A 13,895-nucleotide genomic window follows, 5' to 3' on the forward strand; every position below is an offset into this window, starting at 1 on the left:
TTGTCTTGCAGGTTTTTTTTTTTTATTTTTTTTTTTCATAGGGTTTACAACCGCTTTAAGAGTGAGCCCAAACAGAGTTCTCTAAAATTGCTAATCTACAAATCTCTGTATTTAATCCAATACCATTACATTTATCTACCGCCAAAACTTTTTTTATTTTTTTATTTATTATTTCAGTTTTGAAAGGAGTGGGAAAGAGTTAGAATCTTCCCAGGTTTTCGTTACTATCAGTACCCTCGCTAAAGATGTCCACCTGCTCCAACTGTCTTATGGCGCTTTTCCACTGCATGGAACCGAACGGTTCGGCTCGCTTTTGTGCTTTTCCACTGCTGGTACCACATGGTATGGTCAGGGCCGGATTAAGAGCATCATGGGCTTGGTGCTGAGGATTTTGAAGGGTCTTAAAGGCCGTGCCTCGGCATGTGCCCTGAGGAGGAAGGGTGCAGCCGTGCAAGCCTAATACAACATGAGATGCCCTGTCTAAAGCCCATAAACACATCCATGCATCATCTGTGTCTGGCCCTTGTGCTGTGTGAGGAGGTTCTGAGGGAGCTGCCTGGGGAAGCATGCCTTCCCTTGTAGCACAGAAGCCAGACTTTTATATTTACAAGTGACAGTAAAGAGCGGTAACAGGGAATCTGGCCATCCCGGGCCTATATTAAGGTGGGGGCCTGGAGCTACAGCTCCAATAGCCCCTACGTTAATCCGGCCCTGGGTATGGTGTAGGAACGGTTCGGTACGGTACGGCGGCGCTTTTCCACTGCATGGAACCAAACGGTACGGCTCTCAAAAACAGTACCACCTCGATTGTGGTTCCAACAGGTACCATATCCCACAATCCTTTGCATGCAGTCACAACTAGCCACTGATTGGTTAGAGAATCCCACCCACCCCGTTGTTATCCCACCCACTTAACTTTAGTAATACTTTAGTGGAAAAGCAAACCATACCGTACGTACCGAACCGTTCCAACACCGTACCATGCGGTACCAGCAGTGGAAAAGCAGACCGGGCCAAGCAGGGCCGAGCCGGTACTTGCAGTGGAAAAGTGCCATAAGTGACCATTACCACTGGGCAGGAAAGTGATGACAAATGTCGAATTTTGAATTGCCACCAGAGTGGAAAGAAAAAAGGGAAATCTTCCAATGGGGATGTCTGTTCCTGTTGTCTTTGAGAAGATATACCTCCCTACCTCACAAGACAGGAAAAGAAGGAGAATCTCCCCAACAGGAAACAGAAAAAAAAAACCTATTATTTTAACCACTCCCCAATCCAAAACTAGCATGTTTATGAATTGTAAGCCATGGTAAGAAAAATACTATAAAAAGGTAAATACTCGAGGAATTACTTAAAATAGCCTACACTTTCCCTTTAATCCCATAACATATGTGCATGATTGAAGTTATAATGACTGATAGAACTCACCTTTAAGTTGTTGCAGCTCCGCATTCAAGCTTTCAATGTTGGAGTCGCAGAACTCCAAGTTCTCAATAGTTTCTGCTCTTGTTTCCTCATCCTGCTCTTCATCCTCGAGCATCAAACAAAGCTCCTCTCGAGTTTTCCTGTAGATCTCCAATTCCTGTTCTACATCTTCAATCTTCAATAGTAAGAAAGGACAAGGCTGATCTTTGTCCATTTCTTCCAAGTCTTCTGCTGTGTCGGCTATATCTGGAGCACTGGACATTAGGAAATCTTCATAAGGGCTTTCATTCTGTAAAGCTTCCTGTCTTTGTAGTGGTCTTGGAGATGGAGTATTTCTTTGACTATTTGGTGGGGGTAATGGAGCAGGTCTAGAAGGTTTTAGGGATTGAACCGGAGGTGTATTCTCCACATACTCACTTCTATATGAATTCTGTCTTGGTGGAGTGGAATAAGATTTATTAGAACCTGGAGATGTATTAGCTCTCTGTTGGGGACGTGGAGGAGGAGGCCGCAGTGTTTTCTTCTTTTCAGGAGATTTTTGCACTCTGGACTGCTGTGGTGACCCTCGGATAATGTCGGTTTCAGAGTTGAAATCTAGGATAGAAAAATGCCGGGAGACCTTACTATTACCATTCGTCTTTGGATTTGAGACGCTCTTTTCAAACTGTGAAAGCTGTTCGGAAAGCTTGGAGTCTAAATCAATCAAATCAGACCCACTGCTACCTCTACGTTCATTATTAGCTGGGCTGTCCCGACTAGTTGGCCATGGCGTTGACCAAGAACTTCTGCTACCATGCTTGTCTTTTGTGCTAGAAGCTTTTGTCTTTTGCCTATGGTCCTCTACCCAGTGAACCAAGTCTTGAAGAGGAAGACTGTTTTTCCTATTCTTGTTTTTTGACCTTTCATTAGTGTTGTTTTGAAGACTAATCTCTTCAGTCGTCATAGAAAATGCCTTTTTAGAAAACCATTTTTCTTGTGACCCATTTGAAACACATGACCTCTTCCTTCTGTCTTCATTCACCAATGAAGATGAATTTTGTTCTTTGGACATTTGCACAACCGTTTGTGATATTGGAGGACTGCATAATTTATTCTGTGGACGAGGAGGTAGCTGGGGTTTTAAAGAAGCATTGTTTGCGTCACATTCCCTTTGCATAATTTCATTGTTGCTTTTTACATAGGGTTCTTGACTTTGCCTTTTCTCCTGGGCATCATTAGATGTGGATGGTGAACTGTCCTCTATGTGAACGTCCCAATAGTGGGGATCTGTTGCAGGTTGTTCATAGGAAGAGGATATGTCAAGATAACTTATTGGAGCTTGCAAAACTGAATTTTCAGATTCAATCAGTTGTTCCTCCTGAGAAGGTTTTTCTGTAGTCTCAAATTTTACAAATCTGTAAGGGAAGATCCCCCTATTTCCATACAACTCACCCTCCAGCCACCCATCCTCCAAAGTTTTAATAATACGAATTCTGTCTCCAACATCAAAGTCCAGTTCCCGTTGCTCCATAGCCTGGAACCTATAAAGGGCAATGGCAAAAGTACCATCTTCTTCTTCTTCTTCTTCTAATATAATTTTATCTGTGTCCTTTTGATGTTCTATGTGGAACTGGGCTATATCCATTTCCTTATCATGACCAAACTCGTTTCTATCATTAGTGAATTGGACACTGTCCAAAACTCGTAAAGGGTTTAAGAGTTCCACAAAGCCTTCTGGGAAAATTCCTCTTCTTCCATTCAGCTCCCCCTCAAACCAGCCAGGTTCTGGGACTCCAGTGATTATGATGAGGTCTCCTTCCCGGAAGTCGAGTTCCTCTTCCATCTGTGCAGAAAGGCCCATTATTGCCCGGGCCTGCCCAATAGCATAACTCGGCAGCTCTTTAGCCAGGTTTTGGCAAAGCTGGCGGCTTCTGGAGGACAGGAAGAATTCCTGGACACAGGAAAGGGGAAAGAACCCTCTGGAGCCCCAACAGTTCCTTCCTTGTAACCAACTTGAAGCCAGAGACCCTTCCAGCACCACCAGATCTCCTGGGAAAAATTAGAAATAGTAATAATCAGTACCAATATATACACAGCATTCGGTAAAGAAAAACAATGGTTTTGAGTCAGTTTTTTGCTTTTAAAAGTGTACTGTATGTAAAAATTCAGATCATAAATAAATAAATATATATATATATATATATATATATATATATATATATATATATATATATATATATATATATATATATATGTGTTACAATCGTTACATCCCTGGAAAACTGACACCAGAAATCTCAAGAGACATTGGCGTGCGTTTGAACGACTGTGGCGTAAAACCAAATCCCTGCAGGACTTCACCCTATATGAATCTGCCCTCCTAAAATACAATTCCTGCCTCCTTGCTGCCAAATAAACCTACTTTGTCATTCTTTTTAATACCTTCTCATCCAGTCCTTATCGCTTCTTCTCTACCTTTAACTCTCTGCTTTGTCCCCTGCCCCCTCTACCCACTAACTCACTCACTGCCCAAGAGATTGGCAATCACTTCAAAGACAAGATTGATGCAATATATAAGGGCACCTCCACTGTACAGTTATCTTCCCTACTTAGCATACCTTGTCTAACAGCACAGTCAACACTTATCTTTTTTGAACTGGCTACTACTGAAGAGGTTACCAAAGTTTTCTCAGATGCCCACCTAACCAGTTGTCCCCTGGATCCTGTTCCCTTGCAACTACTACGGTCAACCCTCATGTTCTATCCTATGCTCCTGCACTCACATCGTCAATCTATCACTCTCTACTGGCACCTTCCCCTCCCCTCTAAAGCATGCACAGATCACTCCCATACTTAAACAACCCTCACTGGACCCCACCAACCTGAACAACTTAGGAATTATCTCATTGCTCCCATTTATCTCTAAACTTTTAGAACTCTTAAGCCCCGTACACACGCAACGATTATCGGCCGACCGATCGTCCGTCTTTTGTCCAGAGTTGTGTTTTGTTGGTTGGAATGTGCCTAGACTGCACACGAATTTTCTCGCCCAACAAAATTCTACTTCAGAAGTGATGTCATGTGTTGGTTTGCTTTCTTTGTGTTCTTTCTTCACTGAGCATGCCCAGACTTCTTCATCGGATTTTTCCCTGTCGAAATCTGTACTGACTGCACGAAAAATCAGCCGTTGTGTTGACGACCAACAAAAATTTTATAGTCTGCACACCAGATTTTTTTCGGCCGAAAAGTCGGAGTTGGTTGTCGGAAGCATCATACTAACGAGCCGAAAATTGGCAGATCGGTCGTCGGACGAAAATTCCCTGCCAATTTTCGACGCGTGTGTACGGGGCTTTAGGTTTACAACTGACTTAACTCCTACCTCACTGAAACCAACCTTCTTGACCTTAGTCTGGCTTTCGCTTGCAGCTCTCCACAGAAACTGCTCTACTAAAATTCACCAACGATTCACTAACTGCCAAAACCAATGGCCACTTCTCCATACTCTTACTTCTAGACCTCTTTGCGGCCTCTGATGCTGTTGACCACCCCCTTAATAAACTCTACTCCCTTGGCCTCCATAATTCTGCTCTATCCTTGCTTCTCCTATTTATCGATCATTCTTCAGTGTTACCTACAACTAGGTCTCCTCCTTTCTACTTCCTCTTTCTGTAGGGGTCCCCAAGGGCTCTGTTCTCGGACCCCTTCTCTATCTACACCGTATCCCTTTTGTCACTTTATAACCTCCCACGGCTTCACTCCCTGGTTCACTCTCCCCTTGACTATTGGAACTACCTTCTCATAGACCTACCTCTCCAGGCTATCCCCCACTTCAGTCTATCATGAATGCTGCTGCCAGACTCATCTACTATACTAACCGCTTAGTGTCTGCTACCCCTCTCTGCCAATCCCTACACTAGCTCCTGATTGCCCAGCGAATTAAATTTAGAATCCTAACAACATCATACAAAGCCACACACAACTCTGCCCCAAGCTACATCACCAATCTTGTTCCCAAATATCACCCAAACCGTCCTCTCCGCTCCTCTCAAGAACCCTTGTCTACTCCTCCCATGCTCATCCCCCAGAGCCTCTCCCATCCTCTGGAACTCTCTACCTCATTCTGTTCGTCTATCTCCTTCTCTGGCTGCCTTTAGGCAATCCCTGAAAACGTATCCCTTCAGGGAATCCTATCAGGCCTCTAATCTTTTTATTCTAAAACTAACTAATCTTTTTTAATCTAAAACTAATTAATCTTTTATCACTTCCATCAGCTCATCCCCCACAGTTCTAATCTGTTGTACCACTTGCCCCACCCCATTACATCGTAAGCTCTTATGAGCAGGGCCCTCTTATCCCTCTTGTATTTTATTGTATTGTTACTGTACTGTCTCCCTTTTCACATTATAAAGCACTGTGTAAACTGTTGGTGCTATATAAATCCTGTATAATAATAATAATACTGTAAATGTTAACCCACTAATAGGGAATGTGCGCTGGGTGTAGACGGTCGTAGGACAGGTTTGTTTTATCCTACTGATGATGTGTTTCGCAATAGAATTCCTGTTTAGTACGAGAGGAACCATAGGTTCAGGCATTTGGTATATGTGCTTGGCTAAGGAGCCAATAGGGCGAAGATACCATCTGTGGGGTTATAACTGAACACCTCTAAGTCAGAATCCCCACTAAAGGGGACGATACTGCAGTGCCGTGGAGCCCAGGTTGGCCTGGGATAGCCAGGGCGGCGGGAGGATGTCAGCGTGTAGCGCTATTCGCCTTGCGACCGTAGCATGGACGGAAACAGGCTACCTCTCTTCTCCAGAGTGCGTGGCATGCTCATTGGAAACCCAGTGCTAAATCATTTATAGCCAACCTGATTCTCCATCAGCACATCCCCCCCATTTATTACTTTTTGTATCACTGGACCCTCCCTCTTAGATTGTAAGCTCTAACAAGCAGGGCCCTCTGATTCCACCTGCATTGAACTGTATTGTAACTGTACCATCTGCCCTCATGTCGTAAAGCACTGTGTAAACGGTGGGCGCTATATAAATCCTGTATAATTATAATATATTTAGTAGCGGACCAAAAAATTTGTATGTGGTTTATAATTTTTGTATGAAATTGGCAGCAGGTCCTTGATATTTTCATTTTAGTACACGCATGCAGAACTTGATTCTAAGTGGCTAAGGTGTTCTCTCCATACATCCATGGAGCTTCCAGCGGAGCTTCCAGTATAACCACCACAATGCTCACTGCCAAGCAGCAATGTATTTTCATGGCAGGTTTCTACTCCATCCTGACCACCCATAGCTCATTATACGACCTCCCTGCTGGAGGCTCATTATATACCCTGTGTATGCGCTCCCTCCCTGACTTCTCCATACCTCCATTACTATTGCCAAGCAATGCATTGTGTAAGCATGCACTGAATCAAGGCATATCTATGTAGCCCCTTAGGGAGGCTGGGCAGTGCGGAGCATGGGCGCACGCTATGCCAGGAAGTTGTGCAGCTGAGCAGCAACCCCATGCATTGTGCTGTATGACAATTTGAATAAAAAGTGATTTTTCAGTCACAAATTACACTTACTATTCACTTACTGATTAGCTATATATTCATGCAAACATTTCTTTTTTTTTGCTACCAGGACAGTAGTGATAATAAACCCAAAAGCAAATACTTATTATATTGCAGTTTTCCAATTCTTAGATGTGGTGGCTGCACTGATTTTCTTTTTTAGGCTTTCTTTTCTTAATCTTCATCTGGTGATCTGACCAGTAAGTCTGTTGTTTTTCAACAGAACAAGCCGTGCTGTGGATGTAGCAGGGGTGCTTACAATTATCAGCTTTTATTTATGCAAAACCTTTACCCCAAAAGGAAAAAAATGCTTTGCTGTTACTGCTTATAATGTATTAGCTGATCAGATTGTTAGTGTATTTAAATCTGCTAGTACATCTAAACACTCATCTTTAATCAGACTGACAATGTTGCTATCCAGGGATGTCTCTGTTGCTCCCTTATCCAGAGTAAGGGGGAACTCTAAGGCCGGGTTCACATACGTGCGGCCGCAGATTCGTGCCTGGGGTCCGGTGCGTGTCTGTTCACCAGTTTAGTTGCGAATCAGGTCCGAATTTTTTCCTGAATTCATACCTGAACCGGACCCAAACACGCACAGGACCCTTTTGAAATCTGCGGGTGTCCTGGAACTGTGTGAGGCGGCTCCATTAAGAGCCGGTCACACTCGCATCTCATGCCAATTGGATGCATTGGAAACCATCCAATTTGCATATACGTGAACCTGGCCTAATACCAACCAGGAGGTGTGCTAATGGCCAGATAACCAGGTAAAAAACGTAAAAAATAAAACTAATGGAGACACCACATCTGATTGCTAAGCTACAGTCTATTACATTTTTGGTTTTAGGTTTAATTCCGCTTTAAGTTCTATTTCAAGTTTAGCTGGTTTTAAACTGTTTACATCTGTTTTTTTTTTTTTTTTTTTTCACTATCCATTTACAATCTTTGACAAATAAACATTTAATATATAAAAAATAGTTCCCAGAGCACTCCAAGTTATCTAAAGAGACAGCACAGCTTTGAAGCTCCCTTTGTCTAATACAGTGGTCCCCAAACTGTGGCCAAGTTTGCCTTTATCCGTCCCTTGGGGCCCTATTCCATTCACCAACACCAGTGATGGGGCCCTATTCCATTCACCAACACCAGTGATGGGGCCCTATTCCATTCACCGACACCAGTGATGGGGCACTATTCCTCCCACTGACACAAGTGATGGGGCCCTATTCCATTCACCGACACCAGTGATGGGGCCCTATTCCATTCACCGACACCAGTGATGGGGCACTATTCCTCCCACTGACACCAGTGATGGGGCCCTATTCCATTCACCAACACCAGTGATGGGGCCCTATTCCATTCACCGACACCAGTGATGGGGCCCTATTCCATTCACCGACACCAGTGATGGGGCACTATTCCTTCCACTGACACCAGTGATGGGGCCCTATTCCATTCACCAACACCAGTGATGGGGCCCTATTCCATTCACCGACACCAGTGATGGGGCCCTATTCCATTCACCGACACCAGTGATGGGGCCCTATTCCATTCACCGACACCATTGATGGGGCCCTATTCCATTCACCGACACCAGTGATGGGGCCCTATTCCATTCACCGACACCAGTGATGGGGCCCTATTCCATTCACCGACACCAGTGATGGAGCCCTATTCCATTCACCGACACCAGTGATGGGGCCCTATTCCATTCACCGACACCAGTGATGGGGCACTATTCCTTCCACTGACACCAGTAAGGGGGCACTATTCCTTCCACTGACACCAGTAAGGGGGCACTATTCCTCCCACTGACACCAATGATGGGGCACTATTCCTCTCACTGACACCAGTGATGGGGCACTATTCCTCCCACTGACACCAGTGATGGGGCACTATTCCTCCCACTGACACTAGTGATGGGGCACTATTCCTCCCACTGATACCAATGATGGGTCACTATTCTTCCCACTGATACCAATGATAGGTCACTATTCCTCCCACTGATACCAATGATAGGGCACTATTCTTCTCACTGATACCAATGATGGGTCACTATTCCTTCCACTGATACCAATGATGGGGCTCTATTCCTCCCACTGATACCAATGATAGGGCACTATTCTTCTCACTGATACCAATGATGGGTCACTATTCCTTCCACTGATACCAATGATAGGTCACTATTCCTTTCACTGATACCAATGATGGGGCTCTATTCCTTCCACTGATACCAATGATGGGGATCTATTCCTCTCAATGATACCAATTATGGGTCACTATTCTTCCCACTGATACCAAAGATGGGTCACTATTCTTCCCGCTGATACCAATGATGGGTCACTATTTTTCCCACTGATACCAATGATGGGGCTCTATTCCTCTCAATGATACCAATGATAGGGCACTATTCTTACCACTGATACCAATGATGGGTCACTATTCTTCCCACTGATACCAATGATGGGTCACTATTCTTCCCACTGATACCAATGATGGGTCACTATTCTTCCCACTGATACCAAAGATGGGTCACTATTCTTCCCACTGATACCAATGATGGGGCTCTATTCCTCTCAATGATACCAATGATAGGGCACTATTCTTACCACTGATACCAATGATGGGTCACTATTCTTCCCACTGATACCAATGATGGGTCACTATTCTTCCCACTGATACCAAAGATGGGTCACTATTCTTCCCACTGATACCAATGATGGGTCACTATTCTTCCCACTGATACCAATGATGGGGCTCTATTCCTTCCACTGATGCCAATGATGGGTCACTATTCCTCTCAATGATACCAATGATAGGTCACTATTCTTCCCACTGATACCAATGATGGGTCACTATTCTTCCCACTGATACCAATGATGGGGCTCTATTCCTCTCAATGATACCAATGATAGGGCACTATTCTTACCACTGATACCAATGATGGGTCACTATTCTTCCCACTGATACCAAAGATGGGTCACTATTCTTCCCACTGATACCAATGATAGGTCACTATTCCTCCCACTGATACCAATGATGGGTCACTATTCTTCCCACTGATACCAAAGATGGGTCACTATTCTTCCCACTGATACCAATGATGGGTCACTATTCTTCCCACTGATACCAATGATGGGGCTCTATTCCTCTCAATGATACCAATTATGGGTCACTATTCTTCCCACTGATACCAAAGATGGGTCACTATTCTTCCCACTGATACCAATGATGGAGCTTTATTCCTCTCAATGATACCAATGATAGGGCACTATTCTTACCACTGATACCAATGATGGGTCACTATTCTTCCCACTGATACCAAAGATGGGTCACTATTCTTCCCACTGATACCAATGATAGGTCACTATTCCTCCCACTGATACCAATGATGGGTCACTATTCCTCCCACTGATACCAATGATGGGTCACTATTCTTCCCACTGATACCAAAGATGGGTCACTATTCTTCCCACTGATACCAATGATGGGGCTCTATTCCTCTCAATGATACCAATGATAGGGCACTATTCTTACCACTGATACCAATGATGGGTCACTATTCTTCCCACTGATACCAATGATGGGTCACTATTCTTCCCACTGATACCAAAGATGGGTCACTATTCTTCCCACTGATACCAATGATGGGTCACTATTCTTCCCACTGATACCAATGATGGGGCTCTATTCCTTCCACTGATGCCAATGATGGGTCACTATTCCTCTCAATGATACCAATGATAGGTCACTATTCTTCCCACTGATACCAATGATGGGTCACTATTCTTCCCACTGATACCAATGATGGGGCTCTATTCCTCTCAATGATACCAATTATGGGTCACTATTCTTCCCACTGATACCAAAGATGGGTCACTATTCTTCCCACTGATACCAATGATGGAGCTTTATTCCTCTCAATGATACCAATGATAGGGCACTATTCTTACCACTGATACCAATGATGGGTCACTATTCTTCCCACTGATACCAAAGATGGGTCACTATTCTTCCCACTGATACCAATGATAGGTCACTATTCCTCCCACTGATACCAATGATGGGTCACTATTCTTCCCACTGATACCAATGATGGGGCTCTATTCCTTCCACTGATACCAATGATGGGGCTCTATTCCTCCCACTGATACCAATGATGGGTCACTATTCCTTCCACTGATACCAATGATGGGGCACTATTCCTTCCACTGATACCAATGATGGGGCACTATTCCTCCCACTGATACCAATGATGGGTCACTATTTCACCCACTGATACCAATGATGGGTCACTATTCTTCCCACTGATACCAAAGATGGGTCACTATTCTTCCCACTGATACCAATGATGGGTCACTATTCTTCCCACTGATACCAATGATAGGTCACTATTCCTCCCACTGATACCAATGATGGGGCTCTATTCCTTCCACTGATACCAATGATGGGGCACTATTCTTCCCACTGATACCAATGATGGGGCTCTATTCCTTCCACTGATACCAATGATGGGGCTCTATTCCTCCCACTGATACCAATGATAGGGCACTATTCTTCCCACTGATACCAATGATGGGGCACTATTCCTCCCACTGATACCAATGATGGGTCACTATTTCACCCACTGATACCAATGATGGGTCACTATTCTTCCCATTGATACCAAAGATGGGTCACTATTCTTCCCACTGATACCAATGATGGGTCACTATTCTTCCCACTGATACCAATGATAGGTCACTATTCCTCCCACTGATACCAATGATGGGGCTCTATTCCTCCCACTGATACCAATGATGGGTCACTATTCCTTCCACTGATACCAATGATGGGTCACTATTCTTCCCACTGATACCAATGATGGGTCACTATTCTTCCCACTGATACCAATGATGGGGCTCTATTCCTTCCACTGATGCCAATGATGGGTCACTATTCCTCTCAATGATACCAATGATAGGGCACTATTCTTCCCACTGATACCAATGATGGGTCACTATTCTTCCCACTGATACCAATGATGGGTCACTATTCTTCCCACTGATACCAATGATGGGTCACTATTCCTTCCACTGATACCAATGATGGGGCACTATTCCTCCCACTGATACCAATGATAGGGCACTATTCTTCCCACTGATACCAATGATGGGTCACTATTTCACCCACTGATACCAATGATGGGGCACTATTCTTCCCACTGATACCAATGATGGGTCACCATTCCTCCCACTGATACCAATGATGAGGCACTGTTCCTTCCACTGATACCAATGATGGGGCACTATTCCTCCCACTGATACCAATGAAGGGTCACTATTCCTCCCACTGATGCCAATGATGGGTCACTATTTTTCCCACTGATACCAATGATGGGTCACCATTCCTCCCACTGATACCAATGAAGGGTCACTATTCCTCCCACTGATACAAATGATGGGGCACTATTTCTCCCACTGATACCAATGATGGGGCTCTATTCCTCCCACTGATAGCAATGATGGGTCACTATTCCTCCCACTGATACCAATGATGTATCACTGTTCCTCCCACTGATACCAATAATGGAGCACTATTCCTCCCACTGATACCAATGATGGGGCTCTATTCTTCCCAAAGACACCAAAGATAGGGCATGGTTTACTCCCACCTGGACATTTCTTAAACCCACTAGCCACAGTCCAGACTCTCTAAAGTCTGAAGGACAGCAAGGACTGGCTCTGTAAATAAGTCAGAGTCTTACGATGCCTCATGGGATGTGTAGTTCTGCAACAGCTGGGAGGGTGGTAGTTTGATTATCCCTGCACTAGAGGAAAACAGATCTGTGCTTCAGTTAAGCTGAAACACAAGATCTCTCTTTTCCTTGGTGACAGAACGGCGGTCTGCCTTCTTTACATAGGTAGCTTGCCGTTCTGTCATTCCACCTAATGATCAGCGGGTCCCGATGGCCATTGCGGGCGCCGGACCCGCTGAATGGCTCCCGCTGTGTCCAATCACAGCGGAAACAGCGATCCGGCGGCACGCACGCACCCCTGCCATCTCGTGCACAAAACCCTGTACATGTACATGATTTTGCACAGCCGCGCCGCCCTGCCGCAGTATATATATATCTGTGCGGTGGGCGGTCCGAAAGTGGTTAATCAAAATGATGTGGAAAACAGACTACCTTCATCTGCTGATTTGAGAAAAGACTGTATACAGCTCGGTTCACATATATGCGAATCGGATGCATTTTTAACCACACTAGATTCGCATACCATGTGAATCGGACAGGCTTTTAATGAAGCCAGTTCACAAAATGTCCAGGGCGGCCGCGGTCTGTTTCTGAAAAGGACCTTGTGCGATTTTAGGTTCGGTTTAGGTGCGAATTCAAGTAAAAAGTCGCCTCTGAACTGGTGAACAAAACTGCACCAGACACGTGTGAACCTAGCCTAATACAATATCAAAAATGTGATGCAAATCTTAGATTGTAAGCTCTAACGAGCAGGGCCCTCAGATTCCTCCTGTAATAAATTTGTAATGTAACTGTACTGTCTGCCCTCATGTTGTAAAGCACTGCGCAAGCTGCTGGCGCTATATAAATACTGTATAATAATAATAATAAAAATGCAAAGCATAAAATATGTCTAATCCAAAAGATAAGGTGGCACTCACAGGGTCTCAAAGGTGAATACTCAGTGATAAGGTTCATGCCATGGTTTCGACAAGGCCCAAGCTTTTCTTCCCCAGGACAATTTTTTTTTTTATTATTACATTTTTCAAAAATGTTAATTTACAAATGAAAAAAAAAAAAAAAAGAGCAATACAATCAATAAAAAAATAATGGAAATACTCTAACTTAACATTTACCCAAGCAATGTGTATGGCAAAAGGCTGTAGCTTCTAATACCTTTTTATCCTTTTCTGGTATCCTATTTGT

At 44.1% G+C, this 13,895-nt stretch overlaps 1 protein-coding gene across 2 annotated transcripts in view; it reads right to left on the bottom strand.

The window, feature by feature from the left end:
- Positions 1 to 13,895, bottom strand: part of DNMBP (dynamin binding protein) — a 232,727-nt gene that overhangs the window by 114,320 nt on the left and 104,512 nt on the right. For both annotated transcript variants that reach the window (XM_082269362.1, XM_082269361.1), the window contains exon 4: positions 1,426 to 3,450. In XM_082269362.1, coding sequence (XP_082125488.1) covers positions 1,426 to 3,450 — 2,025 coding nt within the window. The remainder of the gene's footprint in view (positions 1 to 1,425; positions 3,451 to 13,895) is intronic.

This window comes from Pelophylax lessonae (genome assembly GCF_965119305.1).
Source record: "Pelophylax lessonae genome assembly, chromosome: 9".
Taxonomy (NCBI): domain Eukaryota; kingdom Metazoa; phylum Chordata; class Amphibia; order Anura; family Ranidae; genus Pelophylax; species Pelophylax lessonae.